The sequence below is a fragment of the Scyliorhinus torazame genome, unplaced genomic scaffold (assembly GCF_047496885.1).
Source record: "Scyliorhinus torazame isolate Kashiwa2021f unplaced genomic scaffold, sScyTor2.1 scaffold_543, whole genome shotgun sequence".
Taxonomy (NCBI): Eukaryota; Metazoa; Chordata; class Chondrichthyes; order Carcharhiniformes; family Scyliorhinidae; genus Scyliorhinus; species Scyliorhinus torazame.
In genome coordinates, this window is record NW_027308270.1 from 110960 (window position 1) to 138332 (window position 27373).

The window sequence follows — 27373 nt, forward strand, 5'->3', positions numbered from 1 at the left end:
TGTCTCACAGTGCCAGGGACCCGGGTTAACACTGCTGTCTCACAGTGCCAGGGACCCGGGTTAACACTGCTGTCTCACAGCGCCAGGGACCCGGGTTAGCACTGCTGTCTCACAGTGCCAGGGACCCGCGTTAGCACTGCTGTCTCACCGTGCCAGGGACCCGGGTTAACACTGCTGCCTCACCGCGCCAGGGACCCGCGTTAGCACTGCTGCCTCACCGCACCAGGGACCCGGGTTAACACTGCTGCCTCACCGTGCCAGGGACCCGCGTTAGCACTGCTGCCTCACAGAGCCAGGGACCCGGGTTAACACTGCTGCCTCACCGTGCCAGGGACCCGCGTTAGCACTGCTGCCTCACAGAGCCAGGGACCCGGGTTAACACTGCTGCCTCACAGTGCCAGGGACCCGGGTTAGCACTGCTGCCTCACCGCACCAGGGACCCGGGTTAACACTGCTGTCTCACCGTGCCAGGGACCCGGGTTAGCACTGCTGCCTCACAGAGCCAGGGACCCGGGTTAACACTGCTGCCCCACAGTGCCAGGGACCCGGGTTAACACTGCTGCCTCACCGCGCCAGGGACCCGGGTTAACACTGCTGTCTCACAGTGCCAGGGACCCGCGTTAGCACTGCTGCCTCACCGTGCCAGGGACCCGGGTTAGCACTGCTGCCTCACAGTGCCAGGGACCCGCGTTAGCACTGCTGCCTCACCGTGCCAGGGACCCGGGTTAGCACTGCTGCCTCACAGAGCCAGGGACCCGGGTTAACACTGCTGTCTCACAGTGCCAGGGACCCGCGTTAGCACTGCTGCCTCACCGTGCCAGGGACCCGGGTTAGCACTGCTGCCTCACAGTGCCAGGGACCCGGGTTAGCACTGCTGCCTCACCGCGCCAGGGACCCGGGTTAGCACTGCTGCCTCACTGCGCCAGGGACCCGCGTTAGCACTGCTGCATCACCGCGCCAGGGATTTGCGTTAGCACTGCTACCTCACCGCACAAGGGACCCGCGTTAGCACTGCTGCCTCACCGCCCAGGGACCCGGGTTAGCACTGCTGCCTCACAGTGCCAGGGACCCGGGTTCAATTCCGGCCTCGGGTGACTGTCAGTGTGGAATTTGCACGTCCTCCCCGTGTGTGCGTGGGTTTCCTCCGGTTGCTCCGGTTTCCTCCCACAGTTCAAAGGTGTGCAGGTGAGGTGGATTGGCTGTGCTAAATTGTCCCTTCGTGTCCAAAGATGTGCAGGTTAGGTAGGTTTATGGGGTTAAAGGGATAGGGCGGGGGAGTGGGCCTAGTTGGGGAGTTTTTCAAAGGGTCAGTGCAGACTCGATGGGCCAAATGGGCTTCGTAAGCACTACAGGAATTCTGTGGTTCTCTATCATCCCGACCACCATGAGCTCTTGACTTTACTTTTATGTGACTCCTCAGCGAATGTCGTTATCAAAATCTAAATATGCCACATCTACTGGCTCCTCTTTATGCACCCTCGAAAGACCCGAATGGATTTGTCAAACCCGATTTCCCTTTCACAAAACCATGGTGACTCCGCCCGATTGTGGTGTGATCTTCTAATGATGCCTGAATGATGCATTCCAGCTTTTTCCGATGTTAAACCAACCGGCCGAGAGTTTCTTGCTTTCTGGCTCCCTCTGCCCTTGAACAAAGGCGGCACGTTTGTGCTTTTCCAATCGGCTGCGGCCTTCCGCTGAGGCTTTTACAGAGGGCATTTTGGAAGAGGTTGGCGTCAAGGGGAAAATGGCGGCCCCCCTGCGGGCCGGCGTGCTCCAGCGCCATGACCAGTGGCCACCATCGTTGCCAAAGCCCCAAACAACCCTCGTGGCTTCATGTGGGGCAGTTGTGCCTCTCCAGGTCTGGCCTCGTCGATCAGGTGCACCAGCGATGATTGTTGGCGACTTGTCCGTCATCTTTGGTAAAAGGAAGCTCCGGAAAGTGAAGACACCCCCAATGCAGTCTTATCCTGGAATACAGGACAGCAGGCCCAGCCTTTAATCCAGTTCGCCTTTCTCGTAGATCCCCCCTCCCTCCACACCCGAGTGTTTGTAATTGTTTACAAGTTCCTCCCTCCATTTTGCCGCTGCTTTGCGACGCGCCTTGGCATTTTTTTGTGTCTTTGTGTGTAGGGATTTGTCACGATAAGTATTTATATCTGTACAAATTGTGGTGCCCTTCACAATCTTGGGCTGTTCCACTACACCTCCTCGCCAATCCGTCTGTCGTTTCAGATTGGCGACGGTTACCACGGGAACTAAAGATCCGAATACGAAAGCCAGCAAAAGACAGTAAGTATGGAAGTTCCACCTGGATTATTCACCCGTCCCAACAGGCCCAGACTACAGGGAGACACCTACACCCGTCCCAACAGGCCCAGGCTACAGGGAGACACCTACACCAGTCCCAACAGGCCCAGGCTACAGGGAAACACCTACACCGTCCCAACAGGCCCAGGCTACAGGGACACTTACACCCTCCCAACAGGCCCAGGCTACAGGGACACTTACACCCTCCCAACAGGCCCAGGCTACAGGGAGACACCTACACCCTCCCAACAGGCCCAGGCTACAGGGAAACACCTACACCCTCCCAACAGGCCCAGGCTACAGGGACACTTACACCCTCCCAACAGGCCCAGGCTACAGGGACACTTACACCCTCCCAACAGGCCCAGGCTACAGGGAGACACCTACACCCTCCCAACAGGCCCAGGCTACAGGGAGACACCTACACCCGTCCCAACAGGCCCAGGCTACAGGGAGACACCTACACCCATCCCAACAGGCCCAGGCTACAGGGAGACACCGACACCCGTCCCAACAGGCCCAGGCTACAGGGACACACCAACACCCGTCCCAACAGACCCAGACTACAGTGAGACACCTACACCCTCCCAACAGGCGCAGACTACAGGGAGACACTTACACCCTCCCAACAGGCCCAGGCTACAGGGAAACACCTACACCGTCCCAACAGGCCCAGGCTACAGGGACACTTACACCCTCCCAACAGGCCCAGGCTGCAGGGAGACATCTACACTCTGACAACAGGCCCAGACTACAGGGAGACACCTACACCCTCCCAACAGGCTCAGGCTACAGGGACACACCTACACCCTCCCAACAGGCCCAGGCTACAGGGAGACACCTACACCCTCCCAACAGGCCCAGGCTACAGGGACACACCTACACCCTCCCAACAGGCCCAGGCTACAGGGACACTTACACCCTCCCAACAGGCCCAGGCTACAGGGACACTTACACCCTCCCAACAGGCCCAGGCTACAGGGAGACACCTACACCCTCCCAACAGGCCCAGGCTACAGGGAAACACCTACACCCTCCCAACAGGCCCAGGCTACAGGGACACTTACACCCTCCCAACAGGCCCAGGCTACAGGGAGACACCTACAAACTCCCAACAGGCTCAGGCTACAGGGACACACCTACACCCTCCCAACAGGCCCAGGCTACAGGGAGACACCTGCACCCTCCCAACAGGCCCAGGCAACAGGGACACACCTACACCCTCCCAACAGGCCCAGGCTACAGGGACACACCTACACCCTCCCAACAGGCCCAGGCTACAGGGAGACACCTACACCATCCCAACAGGCCCAGGGTACAGGGAGACACCTACACCTTCCCAACAGGCCCTGGCTACAGGGAGACACCTACACTCTGACAACAGGCCCAGGCTACAGGGAGACACCTACACCGTCGCAACAGGCCCAGGCTACAGGGAGACACCTACACCCGTCCCAACAGGCCCAGACTTCAGGGAGACACCGACACTGTCCCAACAGGCCCAGACTACAGGGAGACACCTACACCATCCCAACAGGCCCAGGCTACAGGGAGACACCTACACCCGTCCCAACAGGCCCAGACTTCAGGGAGACACCGACACTGTCCCAACAGGCCCAGACTACAGGGAGACACCTACACCATCCCAACAGGCCCAGGCTACAGGGACACACCTACACCCTCCCAACAGGCCCAGGCTACAGGGAGACACCTACACCCTCCCAACAGGCCCAGACTACAGGGAGACACCTACACCGTCCCAACAGGCCCAGACTACAGGGAGACACCTACACTGTCCCAACAGGCCCAGGCTACAGGGAGACACCTACACCGTCCCAACAGGCCCAGACTACAGGGAGACACTTACACCCTAACAACAGGCCCAGACTACAGGGAGACACCTACACCCGTCCCAACAGGCCCAGACTACAGGGAGACACATACACCCGTCCCAACAGGCCGAGGCTACAGGGAGACACCTACACCCGTCCCAACAGGCCCAGACTACAGGGAGACACCTACACCCTCCCAACAGGCCCAGGCTACAGGGAGACACTTGCACCCTCCCAACTGGCCCAGGCGACAGGGAGACACCTACACCCTCCCAACAGGCCCAGGCTACAGGGAGACACCTACACCGTCCCAACAGGCTCAGGCTACAGACCGACACTTACACCCTCCCAACAGGCCCAGACTACAGGGAGACACTTGCACCCTCCCGACTGGCCCTGGCTACAGGGATACACCTACACCCTCCCAACAGGCCCAGGCTACAGGGAGACACCTACACCCTCCCAACAGGCCCAGACTACAGGGAGACACCTACACCCTCCCAACAGGCCCAGACTACAGCGAGACACCTACACCCTCCCAACAGGCCCAGGCTACAGGGATACACCTACACCCTCCCAACAGGCCCAGACTACAGGGAGACACCTACACCCTCCCAACAGGCCCAGACTACAGGGAGACACTTACACCCTACCAACAGGCCCAGGCTACAGGGAGACACCTACACCCGTCCCAACAGGCCCAGGCTACAGGGAGACACCTACACCCTCACAACAGGCCCACACTACAGGGAGACACCTACACCCTCCCAACAGGCCCAGACTACAGGGAGACGCCTACACCCTCCCAACAGGCCCAGACTACAGGGAGACACTTACACCCTAACAACAGGCTCAGGCTACAGGGAGACACCTACACCATCCCAACAGGCTCAGGCTACAGACCGACACTTACACCCTCCCAACAGGCCCAGACTACAGGGAGACACCTACACCCTCCCAACAGGCTCAGGCTACAGACCGACACTTACACCCTCCCAACAGGCCCAGGCTACAGGGAGACACCTACACCCGTCCCAACAGGCCCAGACTACAGGGAGACACCTACACCCTAACAACAGGCTCAGGCTACAGGGAGACACCTACACCCGTCCCAACAGGCCCAGGCTACAGGGAGACACCTACACCCGTCCCAACAGGCTCAGGCTACAGACCGACACTTACACCCTCCCAACAGGCCCAGACTACATGGAGACACTTACACCCTCCCAACAGGCCCAGACTACAGGGAGACACCTACACCGTCCCAACAGGCCCAGACTACAGGGAGACACCTACACCGTCCCAACAGGCCCAGACTACAGGGAGACGCCTACACCCTCCCAACTGGCCCAGGCTACAGGGAGACACCTACACCGTCCCAACAGGCCCAGACTACAGGGAGACACCGACACTCGTACCAACAGGCCCAGTCTACAGGGAGACACCTACACCCTCCCAACAGGCCCAGGCTACAGGGAGACACCTACACCCGTCCCAACAGGCCCAGACTACAGGGAGACACCTACACCCTCCCAACAGGCCCAGGCTACAGGGAGACACCTACACCCTCCCAACAGGCCCAGACTACAGGGAGACACCTACACCCTCCCAACAGGCCCAGACTACAGGGAGACACCTACACCCGTCCCAACAGGCCCAGTCTACAGGGAGACACCTACACCCTCCCAACAGGCCCAGACTACAGGGAGACACCTACACCCTCCCAACAGGCCCAGACTACAGGGAGACACCTACACCGTCCCAACAGGCCCAGGCTACAGGGAGACACCTACACTGTCCCAACAGGCCCAGGCTACAGGGAGACACCTACACCCTAACAACAGGCCCAGGCTACAGGGAGACACCTGCAGCCGTCCCAACAGGCCCAGGCTACAGGGAGACACCTACACCCTCCCAACAGGCCCAGGCTACAGGGAGACACCTACACCCTCCCAACTGACCCAGGCTACAGGGAGACACCTACACCCTCCCAACAGGCCCAGACTACAGGGAGACACCTACACCCTCCCAACAGGCCCAGACTGCAGGAAGACACCTACACCCGTCCCAACAGGCCCAGGCTACAGGGAGACACCTACACCCTCCCAACAGGCCCAGACTACAGGGAGACACCTACACCCTCCCAACAGGCCCAGACTACAGGGAGACACCTACACCGTCCCAACAGGCCCAGGCTACAGGGAGACACCTACACCCTCCCAACAGGCCCAGACTACAGGGAGACACCTACACCCTCCCAACAGGCCCAGACTACAGGGACACACCTACACCCTCCCAACAGGCCCAGGCTATAGGGAGACACCTACACCCTCCCAACAGGCCCAGGCTACAGGGACACACCTACACCCTCCCAACAGGCCCAGACTACAGGGAGACACCTACACCCTGCCAACAGGCCCAGACTACAGGGAGACACTTGCACCCTCACAACAGGCCCAGACTACAGTGAGACACCTACACCCTAACAACAGGCCCAGGCTACAGGGAGACACCTACACCCATCCCAACAGGCCCAGGCTACAGGGAGACACCTACACCCTCCCAACAGGCCCAGGCTACAGGGAGACACCTACACCCCCCCAACAGGCCCAGGCTACAGGGAGACACCGACACCGGTCCCAACAGGCCCAGACTACAGGGAGACACCTACACTGTCCCAACAGGCCCAGGCTACAGGGAGACACCTACACCCGTCCCAACAGGCCCAGACTACAGGGAGACACCTACACTGTCCCAACAGGCCCAGACTACAGGGAGACACCGACACCCTCCCAACAGGCCCAGGCTACAGGGAGACACCTACACTGTCCCAACAGGCCCAGGCTACAGGGAGACACCTACACCCTCCCAACAGGCCCAGGCTACAGGGAGACACCTACACCCTAACAACAGGCCCAGACTACAGGGAGACACCTACACCCTCCCAACAGGCCCAGACTACAGGGAGACACCTACACCCTCCCAACAGGCCCAGGCTACAGGGAGACACCTACACCCTCCCAACAGGCCCAGACTACAGGGTGACACTTACACCCTCCCAACAGGCCCAGGCTACAGGGAGACACCTACACCGTCCCAACAGGCCCAGGCTACAGGGAGACACCTACACTGTCCCAACAGGCCCAGGCTACAGGGAGACACCTACACTGTCCCAACAGGCCCAGGCTACAGGGAGACATCTACACCCTCCCAACAGGCCCAGGCTACAGGGAGACACCTACACCCTCCCAACAGGCCCAGACTACAGGGTGACACTTACACCCTCCCAACAGGCCCAGGCTACAGGGAGACACCTACACCCTCCCAACAGGCCTTGGCATCAATTGAACTTCCTTATCATCTGCAGAGTGCATTGCTCCTCCCATCCCACCAGGAGAGTCTGCCCAGATATCCCCTCGACCACCACCGGGGGGAGTCTGGAGATTGGTTTTTGGGGAATGAGAGGTAATGGCAGAGATTTCGCTGGGGTAGCCGGCTGGAAAGTGTTGATATTGAGTTCCCAGGAAGTTGAATAAACGGTCGCGGACCAGACATGTTCGCCAAACCTGAAGCCAGAAGGCGTTAACGGGGTTGGGTTATTAACTGCAGGTGGGAAAGGCTGTCGGAGTGAGTAAAGGGGGGTGGACGTGGGGGTGACGAACCGTGTGTGACACTGAGAGAGACGGGCTGCGACCGCACGGTGCACACATCGCTCCCCATTAACCATCACCGTCGGGTGTCGTTACCTGCATCCGGCCCCCTGTCCGAATCAACACGACCACCCCCCCCATGAACTGCGGGCTTTAATATTGTTAAACTGTCTGGAGGATTGCCCTTAATCAAACACCTTGGGAAAGTCAAACAGAACAATATCCTCTCGCTGACCCCTGTCAAACCTCACCTGAAAATAATCAAAAATGATGGTCTTTATTAGTGTCACAAGTTTACATTAACGCTGCAGTGAAGTTACTGTGAAAAGCCCCTAGTCGCCGCATTCCGGCACCTGTTCGGGGGCACACAGGGAGAATTCAGAATGTCCAATTCACCCAACAAGCCCGTCTTTCGGGACTTGTGGGAGGAAACCGGAGCACCCGGAGGAAACCCACGCAGACACGGGGAGGACGTGCAGACTCCGCACAGACAGTGACCCAAGCCGGAATCCCTGGCGCTGTGAAGCCGCAGTGCTAACTACTGTGCTGTCGTGCTGCCCCTGTCAACTCATTGTTTAAAAACCCAGAAGGAAGTTTGTCACTCGTCACTTTGCCTCGATCGCTCTGTGGTCCTCCTGTTTCACATTGTGTTTGCAGAGACCCCGGTCCCAGGGCGGAAGCTCAAACCCAGGACAAGCGTGGAGAAAGAAGAAATCATCAAAAAGCTGGAGGTAATCTGGAATGGTGATCCCAGGAATGGTGACCTGGGACTGAAGTGTGAGGTTAATGAGTATCAGCTCAGTGTGTGGGTATGGAGGGTGAGGTTAATGTGTATCAGCTCAGTGTGTGGGTATGGAGAGTGAGGTTAATGTGTATCAGCTCAGTGTGTGGGTATGGAGAGTGAGGTTAATGTGTATCAGCTTAGTGTGTGGGTATGGAGGGTGAGGTTAATGTGTATCAGCTCCGTGTGTGGGTATGGAGGGTGAGGTGAATGTGTATCAGCTCAGTGTGTGGGTATGGAGGGTGAGGTTAATGTGTATCAGCTCAGTGTGTGGGTATGGAGGGTGAGGTTAATGTGTATCAGCTCAGTGCGGTGGGTATGGAGGGTGAGGTTAATGTGTATCAGCTCAGTGTGTGGGTATGGAGGGTGAGGTTAATGTGTATCAGCTCAGTGTGTGGGTATGGAGGGTGAGGTTAATGAGTATCAGCTCAGTGTGTGGGTATGGAGGGTGAGGTTAATGAGTATCAGCTCAGTGTGTGGGTATGGAGGGTGAGGTTAATGTGTATCAGCTCAGTGTGTGGGTATGGAGGGTGGGGTTAATGGGTATCAGCTCGGTGTGTGGGTATGGAGGGTGAGGTTAATGTGTATCAGCTCAGTGTGTGGGTATGGAGGGTGAGGTTAATGAGTATCAGCTCAGTGTGTGGGTATGGAGGGTGAGGTTAATGTGTATCAGCTCAGTGTGTGGGTATGGAGGGTGAGGTTAATGTGTATCAGCTCAGTGTGTGGGTATTGAGGGTGAGGTTAATGTGTATCAGCTCAGTGTGTGGGTATGGAGGGTGAGGTTAATGTGTATCAGCTCAGTGTGTGGGTATGGAGGGTGAGGTTAATGTGTATCAGCTCAGTGTGTGGGTATGGAGGGTGAGGTTAATGTGTATCAGCTCAGTGCGGTGGGTATGGAGGGTGAGGTTAATGTGTATCAGCTCAGTGTGTGGGTATGGAGGGTGAGGTTAATGTGTATCAGCTCAGTGTGTGGTATGGAGAGTGAGGTTAATGTGTATCAGCTCAGTGTGTGCGTATGGAGGGTGAGGTTAATGTGTATCAGCTCAGTGTGTGGGTATGGAGGGTGAGGTTAATGTGTATCAGCTCAGTGCGGTGGGTATGGAGAGTGAGGTTAATGTGTATCAGCTCAGTGTGTGGGTATGGAGGGTGAGGTTAATGTGCATCAGCTCAGTGCAGTGGGTATGGAGGGTGAGGTTAATGTGTATCAGCCCAGTGCAGTGGGTATGGAGGGTGAGGTTAATGTGTATCAGCTCAGTGTGTGGGTATGGAAGGTGAGGTTAATGTGTATCAGCTCAGTGTGTGGGTATGGAGGGTGAGGTTAATGTGTATCAGCTCAGTGTGTGGGTATTGAGGGTGAGGTTAATGAGTATCAGCTCAGTGTGTGGGTATGGAGGGTGAGGTTAATGTGTATCAGCTCAGTGTGTGGGTATGGAAGGTGAGGTTAATGTGTATCAGCTCAGTGTGTGGGTATGGAGGGTGAGGTTAATGTGTATCAGCTCAGTGTGTGGGTATTGAGGGTGAGGTTAATGAGTATCAGCTCAGTGTGTGGGTATGGAGGGTGAGGTTAATGTGTATCAGCTCAGTGTGTGGGTATTGAGGGTGAGGTTAATGAGTATCAGCTCAGTGTGTGGGTATGGAGGGTGAGGTTAATGTGTATCAGCTCAGTGTGTGGGTATGGAGGGTGAGGTTAATGTGTATCAGCTCAGTGTGTGGGTATGGAGGGTGAGGTTAATGAGTATCAGCTCAGTGTGTGAGTATGGAGGGTGAGGTTAATGTGTATCAGCTCAGTGCAGTGGGTATGGAGGGTGAGGTTAATGTGTATCAGCTCAGTGTGTGGGTATGGAGGGTGAGGTTAATGTGTATCAGCTCAGTGTGTGATTATGGAGGGTGACGTTAATGTGTATCAGCTCAGTGCAGTGGGTATGGAGGGTGAGGTTAATGTGTATCAGCTCAGTGTGTGGGTATTGAGGGTGAGGTTAATGTGTATCAGCTCAGTGTGTGAGTATGGAGGGTGAGGTTAATGTGTATCAGCTCAGTGTGTGGGTATGGAGGGTGAGGTTAATGTGTATCAGCTCAGTGTGTGGTATGGAGAGTGAGGTTAATGTGTATCAGCTCAGTGTGTGGGTATGGAGGGTGAGGTTAATGTGTATCAGCTCAGTGTGTGGGTATGGAGGGTGAGGTTAATGTGTATCAGCTCAGTGCGGTGGGTATGGAGAGTGAGGTTAATGTGTATCAGCTCAGTGTGTGGGTATGGAGGGTGAGGTTAATGTGCATCAGCTCAGTGCAGTGGGTATGGAGGGTGAGGTTAATGTGTATCAGCCCAGTGCAGTGGGTATGGAGGGTGAGGTTAATGTGTATCAGCTCAGTGTGTGGGTATGGAGGGTGAGGTTAATGTGTATCAGCTCAGTGTGTGGGTATGGAGGGTGAGGTTATTGTGTATCAGCTCTGTGTGTGGGTATGGAGTTTGAGGTTAATGTGTATCAGCTCACTGTGGGTATGGAGGGTAAGGTTAATGTGAATCAGCTCTGTGTGTGTATATGGAGGGTGAGGTTAATATGTATCAGCTCAGTGTGTGGGTATGGAGGGTGAGGTTAATGTGCATCAGCTCAGTGTGTGGGTATGGAGAGTGAGGTTAATGTGCATCAGCTCGGTGTGTGGGTGTGGAGTGTAAGGTTAATGTGTATCAGGTCAGTGTGTGAGTATGGAGGGTGAGGTTAATGTGTATCAGCTCAGTGTGTGATTATGGAGGGTGACGTTAATGTGTATCAGCTCAGTGCAGTGGGTATGGAGGGTGAGGTTAATGAGTATCAGCTCAGTGTGTGGGTATTGAGGGTGAGGTTAATGTGTATCAGCTCAGTGTGTGAGTATGGAGGGTGAGGTTAATGTGTATCAGCTCAGTGTGTGGGTATGGAGGGTGAGGTTAATGTGTATCAGCTCAGTGTGTGGTATGGAGAGTGAGGTTAATGTGTATCAGCTCAGTGTGTGGGTATGGAGGGTGAGGTTAATGTGTATCAGCTCAGTGTGTGGGTATGGAGGGTGAGGTTAATGTGTATCAGCTCAGTGCGGTGGGTATGGAGAGTGAGGTTAATGTGTATCAGCTCAGTGTGTGGGTATGGAGGGTGAGGTTAACGTGCATCAGCTCAGTGCAGTGGGTATGGAGGGTGAGGTTAATGTGTATCAGCCCAGTGCAGTGGGTATGGAGGGTGAGGTTAATGTGTATCAGCTCAGTGTGTGGGTATGGAGGGTGAGGTTAATGTGTATCAGCTCAGTGTGTGGGTATGGAGGGTGAGGTTATTGTGTATCAGCTCTGTGTGTGGGTATGGAGTTTGAGGTTAATGTGTATCAGCTCACTGTGGGTATGGAGGGTAAGGTTAATGTGAATCAGCTCTGTGTGTGTATATGGAGGGTGAGGTTAATATGTATCAGCTCAGTGTGTGGGTATGGAGGGTGAGGTTAATGTGTATCAGCTCAGTGTGTGGGTATGGAGAGTGAGGTTAATGTGCATCAGCTCGGTGTGTGGGTGTGGAGTGTAAGGTTAATGTGTATCAGGTCAGTGTGTGAGTATGGAGGGTGAGGTTAATGTGCATCAGCTCCGTGTGTGGGTATGGATAGTGAGGTTAATGTGCATCAGCTCAGTGCGGTGGGTATGGAGAGTGAGGTTAATGTGTATCAGCTCCGTGTGTGGGTATTGAGGGTGAGGTTAATGTGTATCAGCTCAGTGCGGTGGGTATGGAGAGTGAGGTTAATGTTTATCAGCTCAGTGTGTGGGTATGGAGGGTGAGGTTAATGTGTATCAGCTCATTGTGTGGGTATGGAGGGTGAGGTTAATGTGTATCAGCTCCGTGTGTGGGTATGGAGGGTGAGGTTAATGTGTATCAGCTCAGTGTGTGGGTATGGAGGGTGAGGTTAATGTGTATCAGCTCAGTGTGGGTATGGAGAGTGAGGTTAATGTGTATCAGCTCCGTGTGTGGGTATGGAGGGTGAGGTGAATGTGTATCAGCTCAGTGCGGTGGGTATGGAGAGTGAGGTTAATGTGTATCAGCTCAGTGTGGGTATGGAGAGTGAGGTTAATGTGAATCTGCTCAGTGTGTGAGTATGGAGGGTGAGGTTAATGTGCATCAGCTCCGTGTGTGGGTATGGATAGTGAGGTTAATGTGCATCAGCTCAGTGCGGTGGGTATGGAGAGTGAGGTTAATGTGTATCAGCTCAGTGTGGGTATGGAGAGTGAGGTTAATGTGTATCAGCTCCGTGTGTGGGTGTTGAGGGTGAGGTTAATGTGTATCAGCTCAGTGCGGTGGGTATGGAGAGTGAGGTTAATGTGTATCAGCTCAGTGTGTGGGTATGGAGGGTGAGGTTGATGTGTATCAGCTCATTGTGTGGGTATGGAGGGTGAGGTTAATGTGTATCAGCTCCGTGTGTGGGTATGGAGGGTGAGGTTAATGTGTATCAGCTCAGTGCGGTGGGTATGGAGAGTGAGGTTAATGTGTATCAGCTCAGTGTGGGTATGGAGAGTGAGGTTAATGTGTATCAGCTCCGTGTGTGGGTATGGAGGGTGAGGTTAATGTGTATCAACTCAGTGCGGTGGGTATGGAGAGTGAGGTTAATGTGTATCAGCTCAGTGTGGGTATGGAGAGTGAGGTTAATGTGTATCAGCTCCGTGTGTGGGTATGGAGGGTGAGGTTAATGTGTATAAGCTCACTATGTGGGGATGGAGTGTAAGGTTAATGTGAATGAGCTCTGTGTGTGTAGGGAGGGTGAGGTTAATGTGTATCAGCTCAGTGTGTGGGTATGGAGGGTGAGGTTAATGTGTATCAGCTCAGTGTGTGGGTATGGAGGGTGAGGTTAATGTGTATCAGCTCAGTGCGGTGGGTATGGAGAGTGAGGTTAATGTGTATCAGCTCAGTGTGGGTATGGAGAGTGAGGTTAATGTGTATCAGCTCCGTGTGTGGGTATGGAGGGTGAGGTTAATGTGTATAAGCTCACTATGTGGGGATGGAGTGTAAGGTTAATGTGAATGAGCTCTGTGTGTGTAGGGAGGGTGAGGTTAATGTGTATCAGCTCAGTGTGTGGGTATGGAGGGTGAGGTTAATGTGTATCAGCTCAGTGTGTGGGTATTGAGGCTGAGGTTAATGTGTATCAGCTCAGTGTGTGAGTATGGAGGGTGAGGTTAATGTGTATCAGCTCAGTGTGTGGGTATGGAGGGTGAGGTTAATGTGTATCAGCTCAGTGTGTGGTATGGAGAGTGAGGTTAATGTGTATCAGCTCAGTGTGTGGGTATGGAGGGTGAGGTTAATGTGCATCAGCTCGGTGTGTGGGTGTGGAGTGTAAGGTTAATGTGTATCAGGTCAGTGTGTGAGTATGGAGGGTGAGGTTAATGTGTATCAGCTCAGTGTGTGGGTATGGAGGGTGAGGTTAATGTGTATCAGCTCAGTGCGGTGGGTATGGAGAGTGAGGTTAATGTGTATAAGCTCAGTGTGTGGGTATGGAGGGTGAGGTTAATGTGTATCAGCTCAGTGCAGTGGGTATGGAGGGTGAGGTTAATGTGTATCAGCCCAGTACAGTGGGTATGGAGGGTGAGGTTAATGTGTATCAGCTCAGTGTGTGGGTATGGAGGGTGAGGTTAATGTGTATCAGCTCAGTGTGTGGGTATGGAGGGTGAGGTTATTGTGTATCAGCTCTGTGTGTGGGTTTGGAGTTTGAGGTTAATGTGTATCAGCTCACTGTGGGTATGGAGGGTAAGGTTAATGTGAATCAGCTCTGTGTGTGTATATGGAGGGTGAGGTTAATATGTATCAGCTCAGTGTGTGGGTATGGAGGGTGAGGTTAATGTGTATCAGCTCAGTGTGTGGGTATGGAGAGTGAGGTTAATGTGCATCAGCTCGGTGTGTGGGTGTGGAGTGTAAGGTTAATGTGTATCAGGTCAGTGTGTGAGTATGGAGGGTGAGGTTAATGTGCATCAGCTCCGTGTGTGGGTATGGATAGTGAGGTTAATGTGCATCAGCTCAGTGCGGTGGGTATGGAGAGTGAGGTTAATGTGTATCAGCTCAGTGTGTGGGTATTGAGGGTGAGGTTAATGTGTATCAGCTCAGTGCGGTGGGTATGGAGAGTGAGGTTAATGTTTATCAGCTCAGTGTGTGGGTATGGAGGGTGAGGTTAATGTGTATCAGCTCATTGTGTGGGTATGGAGGGTGAGGTTAATGTGTATCAGCTCCGTGTGTGGGTATGGAGGGTGAGGTTAATGTGTATCAGCTCAGTGTGTGGGTATGGAGGGTGAGGTTAATGTGTATCAGCTCAGTGTGGGTATGGAGAGTGAGGTTAATGTGTATCAGCTCCGTGTGTAGGTATGGAGGGTGAGGTTAATGTGTATCAGCTCAGTGTGGGTATGGAGAGTGAGGTTAATGTGTATCAGCTCCGTGTGTAGGTATGGAGGGTGAGGTTAATGTGTATCAGCTCAGTGCGGTGGGTATGGAGAGTGAGGTTAATGTGTATCAGCTCAGTGTGGGTATGGAGAGTGAGGTTAATGTGAATCTGCTCAGTGTGTGAGTATGGAGGGTGAGGTTAATGTGCATCAGCTCCGTGTGTGGGTATTGAGGGTGAGGTTAATGTGTATCAGCTCAGTGCGGTGGGTATGGAGAGTGAGGTTAATGTGTATCAGCTCAGTGTGTGGGTATGGAGGGTGAGGTTGATGTGTATCAGCTCATTGTGTGGGTATGGAGGGTGAGGTTAATGTGTATCAGCTCCGTGTGTGGGTATGGAGGGTGAGGTTAATGTGTATCAGCTCAGTGCGGTGGGTATGGAGAGTGAGGTTAATGTGTATCAGCTCAGTGTGGGTATGGAGAGTGAGGTTAATGTGTATCAGCTCCGTGTGTGGGTATGGAGGGTGAGGTTAATGTGTATCAACTCAGTGCGGTGGGTATGGAGAGTGAGGTTAATGTGTATCAGCTCAGTGTGGGTATGGAGAGTGAGGTTAATGTGTATCAGCTCCGTGTGTGGGTATGGAGGGTGAGGTTAATGTGTATAAGCTCACTATGTGGGGATGGAGTGTAAGGTTAATGTGAATGAGCTCTGTGTGTGTAGGGAGGGTGAGGTTAATGTGTATCAGCTCAGTGTGTGGGTATGGAGGGTGAGGTTAATGTGTATCAGCTCAGTGTGTGGGTATGGAGGGTGAGGTTAATGTGTATCAGCTCAGTGTGTGGGTATGGAGGGTGAGGTTAATGTGTATCAGCTCAGTGTGGTGGGTTTGGAGGGTGAGGTTGATGTGTATTATCTCAGTGTGTGGGTATGGAGGGTGAGGTTAATGTGTATCAGCTCAGTGTGGGTATGGAGAGTGAGGTTAATGTGTATCAGCTTAGTGTGTGGGTATGGAGGGTGAGGTTAATGTGTATCAGCTCAGTGCAGTGGGTATGGAGGCTGAGGTTAATGTGTTTCAGCTCAGTGTGTGGGTATGGAGGGTGAGGTTAATGTGTATCAGCTCAGTGTGGTGGGTTTGGAGGGTGAGGTTAATGTGTATCAGCTCAGTGTGTGGGTATGGAGGGTGAGGTTAATGTGTATCAGCTCAGTGTGGGTATGGAGAGTGAGGTTAATGTGTATCAGCTCGGTGTGTGGGTATGGAGGGTGAGGTTAATGTGTATAAGCTCACTATGTGGGTATGGAGTGTAAGGTTAATGTGAATGAGCTCTGTGTGTGGGTATGGAGGGTGAGGTTAATGTGTATCAGCTCAGTGCAGTGGGTATGGAGGGTGAGGTTAATGTGTATCAGCTCTGTGTGTGGGTATGGAGGGTGAGGTTAATGTGTATCAGCTCAGTGTGGTGGGTTTGGAGGGTGAGGTTAATGTGTATCAGCTCCGTGTGTGGGTATGGGGGGGTGAGGTTAATGTGTATCAGCTCGGTGTGCGGGTATGGAGGGTGAGGTGCAGTGGGTGTGGAGAGTGAGGTTAATGTGTATCAGCTCAGGTGTGGTGGGTTTGGAGGGTGAGGTTAATATGTATCAGCTCAGGTGTGGTGGGTTTGGAGGGTGAGGTTAATGTGTATCAGCTCAGTGCGGTTGGTATGGAGAGTGAGGTTAATGTGTATCAGCTCGGTGTGTGGGTATGGATAGTGAGGTTAATGTGTATCAGCCCAGTGCGTGGGTATGGAGGGTGAGGTTAATGTGTATCAGCTCAGTGTGGGTATGGAGAGTGAGGTTAATGTGTATCAGCTCCGTGTGTGGGTATGGAGGGTGAGGTTAATGTGTATCAGCTCAGTGCGGTGGGTATGGAGAGTGAGGTTAATGTGTATCAGCTCAGTGTGGGTATGGAGAGTGAGGTTAATGTGTATCAGCTCTGTGTGTGGGTATGGAGGGTGAGGTTAATGTGTATAAGCTCACTATGTGGGTATGGAGTGTAAGGTTAATGTGAATGAGCTCTGTGTGTGTATGGAGGGTGAGGTTAATGTGTATCAGCTCAGTGTGTGGGTATGGAGGGTGAGGTTAATGTGTATCAGCTCAGTGTGTGGGTATGGAGGGTGAGGTTAATGTGTATCAGCTCAGTGTGTGGGTATGGAGGGTGAGGTTAATGTGTATCAGCTCAGTGTGTGGGTATGGAGGGTGAGGTTAATGTGTATCAGCTCAGTGCAGTGGGTATGGAGGCTGAGGTTAATGTGTATCAGCTCAGTGTGTGGGTATGGAGGGTGAGGTTAATGTGTATCAGCTCAGTGTGGTGGGTTTGGAAGGTGAGGTTAATGTGTATCAGCTCAGTGTGTGGGTATGGAGGGTGAGGTTAATGTGTATCAGCTCAGTGCGGTGGGTATGGAGGGTGAGGTTAATGTGTATCAGCTCAGTGCGGTGGGTATGGAGGGTGAGGTTAATGTGTATCAGCTCAGTGTGGGTATGGAGGGTGAGGTTAATGTGTATCAGCTCAGTGTGGGTATGGAGAGTGAGGTTAATGTGTATCAGCTCCGTGTGTGGGTATGTGGGGGTGAGGTTAATGTGTATCAGCTCGGTGTGCGGGTATGGAGGGTGAGGTGCAGTGGATGTGGAGAGTGAGGTTAATGTGTATCAGCTCAGGTGTGGTGGGTTTGGAGGGTGAGGTTAATGGGTATTAGCTCTGTGTGTGGGTATGGAGGGTGAGGTTAATGTGTATCAGCTCAGGTGTGGTGGGTATGGAGTGTAAGGTTAATGTGTATCAGCTCAGTGTGTGGGTATGGAGGGTGAGGTTAATGTGTATCAGCTCAGTGTGTGGGTATGGAGGGTGAGGTTAATGTGTATCAGCTCAGTGTGTGGGTATGGAGGGTGAGGTTAATGTGTATCAGCTCAGTGCGGTTGGTATGGAGAGTGAGGTTAATGTGTATCAGCTCGGTATGTGGGTATGGAGGGTGAGGTTCATGTGTATCAGCTCAGTGCGGTGGGTTTGGAGGGTGCGGTGGTATGGAGGGTGAGGTTAATGAGTATCAGCTCGGTGTGTGGGTATGGAGGGTGAGGTTCATGTGTATCAGCTCAGTGCGGTGGGTATGGAGAGTGAGGTTAATGTGTATCAGCTCAGTTTGGAGGGTGAGGTTAATGTGTATCAGCTCAGTGCGGTGGGTATGGAGAGTGAGGTTAATGTGTATCAGCTCAGTGTGTGGGTATGGAGGGTGAGGTTAATGTGTATCAGCTCAGTGTGTGGGTATGGAGGGTGAGGTTAATGTGTATCAGCTCAGTGTGTGGGTATGGAGCGTGAGGTTAATGTGTATCAGCTCAGTGTGTGGGTATGGAGGGTGAGGTTAATGTGTATCAGCTCAGTGCGGTGGGTATGGAGGGTGAGGTTAATGTGTATCAGCTCAGTGCAGTGGGTATGTCGGGTGAGGTTAATGTGTATCAGCTCAGTGTGTGGGTATGGAGGGTGAGGTTAATGTGCATCAGCTCGGTGTGTGGGTGTGGAGTGTAAGGTTAATGTGTATCAGGTCAGTGTGTGAGTATGGAGGGTGAGGTTAATGTGCATCAGCTCCGTGTGTGGGTATGGATAGTGAGGTTAATGTGCATCAGCTCAGTGCGGTGGGTATGGAGAGTGAGGTTAATGTGTATCAGCTCCGTGTGTGGGTATTGAGGGTGAGGTTAATGTGTATCAGCTCAGTGCGGTGGGTATGGAGAGTGAGGTTAATGTTTATCAGCTCAGTGTGTGGGTATGGAGGGTGAGGTTAATGTGTGTCAGCTCATTGTGTGGGTATGGAGGGTGAGGTTAATGTGTATCAGCTCCGTGTGTGGGTATGGAGGGTGAGGTTAATGTGTATCAGCTCAGTGTGTGGGTATGGAGGGTGAGGTTAATGTGTATCAGCTCAGTGTGGGTATGGAGAGTGAGGTTAATGTGTATCAGCTCCGTGTGTGGGTATGGAGGGTGAGGTTAATGTGTATCAGCTCAGTGCGGTGGGTATGGAGAGTGAGGTTAATGTGTATCAGCTCAGTGTGGGTATGGAGAGTGAGGTTAATGTGAATCTGCTCAGTGTGTGGGTATGGATAGTGAGGTTAATGTGCATCAGCTCAGTGTGGTGGGTATGGAGAGTGAGGTTAATGTGTATCAGCTCAGTGTGGGTATGGAGAGTGAGGTTAATGTGTATCAGCTCAGTGTGTGGGTATGGAGGGTGAGGTTGATGTGTATCAGCTCATTGTGTGGGTATGGAGGGTGAGGTTAATGTGTATCAGCTCCGTGTGTGGGTATGGAGGGTGAGGTTAATGTGTATCAGCTCAGTGCGGTGGGTATGGAGAGTGAGGTTAATGTGTATCAGCTCAGTGTGGGTATGGAGAGTGAGGTTAATGTGTATCAGCTCCGTGTGTAGGTATGGAGGGTGAGGTTAATGTGTATCAACTCAGTGCGGTGGGTTTGGAGAGTGAGGTTAGTGTGTATCAGCTCAGTGTGGGTATGGAGAGTGAGGTTAATGTGTATCAGCTCCGTGTGTGGGTATGGTGAGGTTAATGTGTATAAGCTCACTATGTGGGGATGGAGTGTAAGGTTAATGTGAATGAGCTCTGTGTGTGTAGGGAGGGTGAGGTTAATGTGTATCAGCTCAGTGTGTGGGTATGGAGGGTGAGGTTAATGTGTATCAGCTCAGTGCGGTGGGTATGGAGAGTGAGGTTAATGTGTATCAGCTCCGTGTGTGGGTATTGAGGGTGAGGTTAATGTGTATCAGCTCAGTGCGGTGGGTATGGAGAGTGAGGTTAATGTTTATCAGCTCAGTGTGTGGGTATGGAGGGTGAGGTTAATGTGTGTCAGCTCATTGTGTGGGTATGGAGGGTGAGGTTAATGTGTATCAGCTCCGTGTGTGGGTATGGAGGGTGAGGTTAATGTGTATCAGCTCAGTGTGTGGGTATGGAGGGTGAGGTTAATGTGTATCAGCTCAGTGTGGGTATGGAGAGTGAGGTTAATGTGTATCAGCTCCGTGTGTGGGTATGGAGGGTGAGGTTAATGTGTATCAGCTCAGTGCGGTGGGTATGGAGAGTGAGGTTAATGTGTATCAGCTCAGTGTGGGTATGGAGAGTGAGGTTAATGTGAATCTGCTCAGTGTGTGGGTATGGATAGTGAGGTTAATGTGCATCAGCTCAGTGTGGTGGGTATGGAGAGTGAGGTTAATGTGTATCAGCTCAGTGTGGGTATGGAGAGTGAGGTTAATGTGTATCAGCTCAGTGTGTGGGTATGGAGGGTGAGGTTGATGTGTATCAGCTCATTGTGTGGGTATGGAGGGTGAGGTTAATGTGTATCAGCTCCGTGTGTGGGTATGGAGGGTGAGGTTAATGTGTATCAGCTCAGTGCGGTGGGTATGGAGAGTGAGGTTAATGTGTATCAGCTCAGTGTGGGTATGGAGAGTGAGGTTAATGTGTATCAGCTCCGTGTGTAGGTATGGAGGGTGAGGTTAATGTGTATCAACTCAGTGCGGTGGGTTTGGAGAGTGAGGTTAGTGTGTATCAGCTCAGTGTGGGTATGGAGAGTGAGGTTAATGTGTATCAGCTCCGTGTGTGGGTATGGTGAGGTTAATGTGTATAAGCTCACTATGTGGGGATGGAGTGTAAGGTTAATGTGAATGAGCTCTGTGTGTGTAGGGAGGGTGAGGTTAATGTGTATCAGCTCAGTGTGTGGGTATGGAGGGTGAGGTTAATGTGTATCAGCTCAGTGCGGTGGGTATGGAGAGTGAGGTTAATGTGTATCAGCTCAGTGTGTGGGTATGGAGAGTGAGGTTAATGTGTATCAGCTCAGTGTGGTGGGTATGGAGGGTGAGGTTAATGAGTATCAGCTCGGTGTGTGGGTATGGAGGGTGAGGTTCATGTGTATCAGCTCAGTGTGTGGGTATGGAGGGTGAGGTTAATGTGTATCAGCTCAGTGTGTGGATATGGAGGGTGAGGTTAATGTGTATCAGCTCGGTGTGTGGGTATGGAGGGTGCGGTGGGTATGGAGGGTGCGGTGGGTATGGAGGGTGCGGTGGGTATGGAGGGTGCGGTGGGTATGGAGGGTGCGGTGGGTATGGAGGGTGCGGTGGGTATGGAGGGTGCGGTGGGTATGGAGGGTGCGGTGGGTATGGAGGGTGCGGTGGGTATGGAGGGTGCGGTGGGTATGGAGGGTGCGGTGGGTATGGAGGGTGCGGTGGGTATGGAGGGTGCGGTGGGTATGGAGGGTGAGATTAATGTGTATCAGCTCAGTGCGGTGGGTATGGAGGGTGAGGTGGGTATGGACGGTGGGGTTAATGGGTATCAGCTTGGCGCTGCCCTGGGGACGACGGAGTGGTCCATTAATCATTTCCGTATCTGTCATTTTCTCGACTCTTCCTCAGACGCTGGAGAAGAAGGAAGAAGCTCACAGTTCCGACGAAGAGGAGGAACAGGACAAGGGAGAAGAGGAGAAGGAGAATGAAGAGGAGTACGATGAGGAGGAGTTTGAAGAGGTCAGTCCCGGAGCTTCACGGTAGCATTGTGGATAGCACAATTGCTTCACAGCTCCAGGGTCCCAGGTTCGATTCCCGGCCGGGGTCACTGTCTGTGCGGAGTCTGCACGTTCTCCCCGTGTGTGCGTGGGTTTCCTCCGGGTGCTCCGGTTTCCTCCCACAGTCCAAAGATGTGCAGGTTAGGTGGATTGGCTGTGCTAAATTGCCCTCAGTGTCCAAAATTGCCCTTAGTGTTGGGTGGGGTTACTGGGTTATGGGGATTAGGTAGGGTGCTCTTTCCGAGAGCCGGTGCAGACTTGATGGGCCGAATGGCCTCCTTCTTGCTCTGTAAATTCTATGTTCTGTGATCTATGATCAACATTCACGGATGATAGTTTGTCGTCTATTACTTCCCAGTTGAGGCGACGAGAGACCGCTGTGCATCACTGCTCCCCCAGCGACAGTGTCACATCCGTGTTTGCCTGTCGGCCTGCCGTGTCCTGGACTTGCCCCGAACGCTGTGTTCACAGGAGGCTCGCAGCTTCCTGCTGCCTGGGCGGACGCCCTTCAGTCCGTCATATCTGTGCTGGTTATTTGAAAGATCAGTCCAATCAATTTCCCCCCTGCCAAAAATCTTCCCCATCACAACAACTTGCTGATCTCATCCCTGCTCCCCCCAATCTGTGGGCAATCTCCCCCATCCCCCACATTCTGGGGGAAATTCCCCCCCAATCTCCTGCTCCCCCCCCCCCCCCCCCCCCCGATCTGGGGGAAATCTCCCCCACCAACCCCCTCCCCCTCCCGTTCTGGGGAAATTCCCCCCCATCCCCTGCTCCCCCCGATCTGGGGGAAATCTCCCCCATCCCCCCCTGTTCTGGGGGAAATTTCCCCCCATCCCCTGCTCCCCCCCCCGATCTGGGGGCAATCTCCCCCCATCCCCCCCGATCTGGGGGCAGTCTGCCCCCATCCCCCCCCCCCCGATCTGGGGGCAATCTGCCCCATCCCCCCCGATCTGGGGGCAATCTGCCCCCATCCCCCCCCGATCTGGGGGCAATCTGCCCCCATCCCCCCCGATCTGGGGGCAATCTGCCCCCATCCCCCCCGATCTGGGGGCAATCTGCCCCCATCCCCCCCGATCTGGGGGCAATCTGCCCCCATCCCCCCCCGATCTGGGGGCAATCTGCCCCCATCCCCCCCCCCGATCTGGGGCAATCTGCCCCCATCCCCTCCCGATCTGGGGGCAATCTGCCCCCACCCCCCCCCCGATCTGGGAGCAATCTGCCCCCATCTCTCCCCCCCCCCCCCGATCTGGGGGCAATCTGCCCCCATCCCCCCCCGATCTGGGGGCAATCTGCCCCCATCCCCCCCCCGATCTGGGGGCAATCTGCCCCCATCCCCCCCCGATCTGGGGGCAATCTGCCCCCCATCCCCCCCCGATCTGGGGGCAATCTGCCCCCATCCCCCCCGATCTGGGGGCAATCTGCCCCCATCCCCCCCCGATCTGGGGGCAATCTGCCCCCATCCCCCCCCGATCTGGGGCAATCTGCCCCCATCCCCCCCCGATCTGGGGGCAATCTGCCCCCATCCCCCCCCCGATCTGGGGGCAATCTGCCCCCCATCCCCCCCCCGATCTGGGGGCAATCTGCCCCCATCCCCCCCCGATCTGGGGGCAATCTGCCCCCATCCCCCCACGATCTGGGGGCAATCTGCCCCCATCCCCCCCCCGATCTGGGGGCAATCTGCCCCCATCCCCCCCCCGATCTGGGGGCAATCTGCCCCCATCCCCCCCCCGATCTGGGGGCAATCTGCCCCATCCCCCCCCCGATCTGGGGGCAATCTGCCCCATCCCACCCCCCGATCTGGGGGCAATCTGCCCCCATCCCCCCCCGATCTGGGGGCAATCTGCCCCCATCCCCCCCCGATCTGGGGGCAATCTGCCCCCATCCCCCCCCGATCTGGGGGCAATCTGCCCCCATCCCCCCCCCGATCTGGGGGCAATCTGCCCCCCATCCCCCCCCGATCTGGGGGCAATCTGCCCCCATCCCCCCCGATCTGGGGGCAATCTGCCCCCATCTCTCCCCCCCCCCCCCCCCCGATCTGGGGGCAATCTGCCCCCATCCCCCCCCCCGATCTGGGGGCAATCTGCCCCCATCCCCCCCCCGATCTGGGGGCAATCTGCCCCCATCCCCCCCCCCGATCTGGGGGCAATCTGCCCCCATCCCCCCCCCCCGATCTGGGGGCAATCTGCCCCCATCCCCCCCCCCGATCTGGGGGCAATCTGCCCCATCCCCCCCCCGATCTGGGGGCAATCTGCCCCATCCCCCCCCCGATCTGGGGGCAATCTGCCCCATCCCCCCCCCGATCTGGGGGCAATCTGCCCCCATCCCCCCCCGATCTGGGGGCAATCTGCCCCCATCCCCCCCCCCGATCTGGGAGCAATCTGCCCCCATCTCTTTCCCCCCCCCCCCGATCTGGGGGCAATCTGCCCCCATCCCCCCCCCGATCTGGGGGCAATCTGCCCCCATCCCCCCCCGATCTGGGGGCAATCTGCCCCCATCTCTCCCCCCCCCCCCGATCTGGGGGCAATCTACCCCCAACCCCCCCCCGATCTGGGGGCAATCTGCCCCCATCCCCCCCCGATCTGGGGCAATCTGCCCCCATCCCCCCCGATCTGGGGGCAATCTGCCCCCATCCCCCCCCCGATCTGGGGGCAATCTGCCCCCATCCCCCCCGATCTGGGGGCAATCTGCCCCCATCCCCCCCCGATCTGGGGGCAATCTGCCCCCATCCCCCCCCGATCTGGGGGGCAATCTGCCCCCATCCCCCCCCCGATCTGGGGGCCATCTGCCCCCATCCCCCCCCCCCGATCTGGGGGCCATCTGCCCCCACCCCCCCCCCGATCTGGGGGCAATCTGCCCCCATCTCCCCCCCCCGATCTGGGGGCAATCTGCCCCCATCTCCCCCCCCCCCCCCGATCTGGGGGCAATCTGCCCCCATCTCCCCCCCCCCCCCCCCCGATCTGGGGGCAATCTGCCCCCATCTCCCCCCCCCCCCCCGATCTGGGGGCAATCTGCCCCCATCCCCCCCCCCCGATCTGGGGGCAATCTGCCCCCATCCCCCCCCCCCCCCCGTTCTGGGGAAATCCCCCCCCATCCCCTGCTCCCCCCAATCGGGGGGCAATCTCCACCATCCCCCCCGATCTGGGGCAATCTCCCCCCGATCCCGTCCCCCGTTCTGGGGGAAATCCCCCCCCCCCCCATCCCCTGCTCCCCCCGATCTGGGGGCAATCTGCCCCCATCCCCCCACGTTCTGGGGGAAATCCCCCCCCCCCAATCCCCTGTTGCTCCCGATCTGGGGAAAATCTTCCCCCCCATCCCCCCACCCACCCCCCCCGTTCTGAGGAAATTACCCCCATCCCCTGCTCCCCCCCGATCTGGGGGCAATTTCCCCCATCCCCCCGATTTGGGGGCAATCTCCCACCATCCCCCCCCGTTCTGGGGGAAATCCCCCCCCCCATCCCCTGCTCCCCCCGATCTGGGGCAATCTTCCCCCATCCCCCCCCCGTTCTGGGGAAATTTCCCCCCATCCCCTGCTCCCCTCGATCTGGGGGCAATCTCCCCCATCCCCCCATTCTGGGGGAAATTCCCCCCCATCTCCTCCCTCCCCGATCTGGGGGCAATCTCCCCCATCCCACCCGTTCTGGGGCAATCTCCCCCATTCTGGAGAAACCCCTGCTCCCCCGATCTGGTTGAAATCTCCCTCCGCACCCTCTCTACGAGGGACGATGACCCTCTTCCCTCGAGTGCGGGGTCTGGAATCGGATGCAATGCTCCCGCTGGAGTCCTAATCCAGGACCAATGTTTCGAAGATACTGGCTGTCTTTTATATTTAGTTCTATTGCCAAGCATCCTGTGAGTGTCGTTCCAGGTTACGTGACCCGTTAGAGTCTCTAAATCTATTTTGTCCTTAAATATATGCAGTGACGCGACCTCCACAAGTTCACCTCCCCCGGATGATCTGCCGCGTATTCCCAGACTGACCCCCTGTTCTACACCCCCAGACAATCACTCCATTTCCCCGTCTCCATCATAGAGTCAGAGATGTTGACAGCACGGAAACAGGCCATTCGGCCCAGTGTGCCCGTGCCGCCCAGCTTCTAGCACTTTAGTAACGGAGAGGGATAGGTACGTGCAACAGGGCAAGGTTGACAATTGGGGGAAGGGTAAATACTATGTTGTCAGACAAGAATTGAAGTGCATAAGTTGGGACATAGGCTGTCAGGGACGGACACAAGTGAAATGTGGAACTTGTTCAAGGAACAGGTACTACGTGTCCTTGATATGTATGTCCCTGTCAGGCAGGGAAGAGATGGTCGAGTGAGGGAACCATGGTTGACAAGAGAGGTTGAATGTCTTGTTAAGCGGAAAAAGGAGACTTATGTAAGGCTGAGGAAACAAGGTTCAGACAGGGCATTGGAGGGATACAAGATAGCCAGGAGGGAACTGAAGAAACGGATTAGGAGAGCTAAGAGAGGGCATGAACAATCTTTGGCGGGTAGGATCAAGGAAAACCCCAAGGCCTTTTACACATATGTGATAAATATGAGAATGACTAGAGCGAGGGTAGGTCCGATCAAGGACAGTAGCGGGAGATTGTGTATTGAGTCTGAAGAGATATGAGAGGTCTTGAACGAGTACTTTTCTTCTGTATTTACAAATGAGAGGGGCGATATTGTTGGAGAGGACAGTGTGAAACAGATTGGTAAGCTCGAGGAAATACTTGTTAGGAAGGAAGATGTGTTGGACATTTTGAAAAACTTGAGGATAGACGAGTCCCCCGGGCCTGACGGGATATATCCAAGGATTCTATGGGAAGCAAGAGATGAAATTGCAGAGCTGTTGGCAATGATCTTTTGTCCTCACTGTCAACAGGGGTGGTACCAGGGGATTGGAGAGTGGCGAATGTCGTGCCCCTGTTCAAAAAAGGGATTAGGATAACCCCTGGGAATTACAGGCCAGTTAGTCTTACTTCGGTGGTAGGCAAAGTAATGGAAAGGGTACTGAAGGATAGGATTTCTGAGCATCTGGAAAGACACTGCTTGATTAGGGATAGTCAGCACGGATTTGTGAGGGGTAGGTCTTGCCTTACAAGTCTTATTGAATTCTTTGAGGAGGTGACCAAGCAGGTGGATGAAGGTAAAGCAGTGGATGTAGTGTACATGGATTTTAGTAAGGCATTTGATAAGGTTCCCCATGGTAGGCTTCTGCAGAAAGTAAGGAGGCATGGGATAGTGGGAAATTTGGCCAGTTGGATAACGAACTGGCTAACCGATAGAAGTCAGAGAGTGGTGGTGGATGGCAAATATTCAGCCTGGAGCCCAGTACCAGTGGCGTACCGCAGGGATCAGTTCCCGAGTCCTCTGCTGTTTGTGATTTTCATTAATGACTTGGATGAGGGAGTTAGAACATAGAACAACATAGAACGATACAGCGCAGTACAGGCCCTTCGGCCCACGATGTTGCACCGAAACAAAAGCCATCTAACCTACACTATGCCATTATCATCCATATGTTTATCCAATAAACTTTTTAATGCCCTCCATGTTGGCGAGTTCACTACTGTAGCAGGTAGGGCATTCCACGGCCTCACTACTCTTTGCGTAAAGAACCTACCTCTTACCTCTGTCCTATATCTATTACCCCTCAGTTTAAAGCTATGTCCCCTCGTGCCAGCCATTTCCATCCGCGGAGAAGGCTCTCGCTGTCCACCCTATCCAACCCCCTGATCATTTTGTATACCTCTATTAAGTCTCCTCTTAACCTTCTTCTCTCCAACGAAAACAACCTCAAGTCCATCAGCCTTTCCTCATAAGATTTTCCCTCCATACCAGGCAACATCCTGGTAAATCTCCTCTGCACCCGTTGAAGGGTGGGTCAGTAA

General features: G+C 54.7%; 1 protein-coding gene across 1 annotated transcript in view; it reads left to right on the plus strand.

The window, feature by feature from the left end:
• The window catches only part of LOC140406452 (DNA-directed RNA polymerase III subunit RPC7-like), a gene marked incomplete at its 3' end in the record, with an annotated part of 113135 nt that extends 91681 nt beyond the window's left edge, over nucleotides 1-21454 (plus strand). Inside the window, exons 4-6 of the mRNA XM_072494491.1 lie at nucleotides 2236-2292; nucleotides 8450-8523; nucleotides 21344-21454. Of these exons, the coding sequence (XP_072350592.1) occupies nucleotides 2236-2292; nucleotides 8450-8523; nucleotides 21344-21454 (242 nt within the window). The remainder of the gene's footprint in view (nucleotides 1-2235; nucleotides 2293-8449; nucleotides 8524-21343) is intronic.
• Between the last annotated feature and the right edge of the window lie 5919 nt (nucleotides 21455-27373).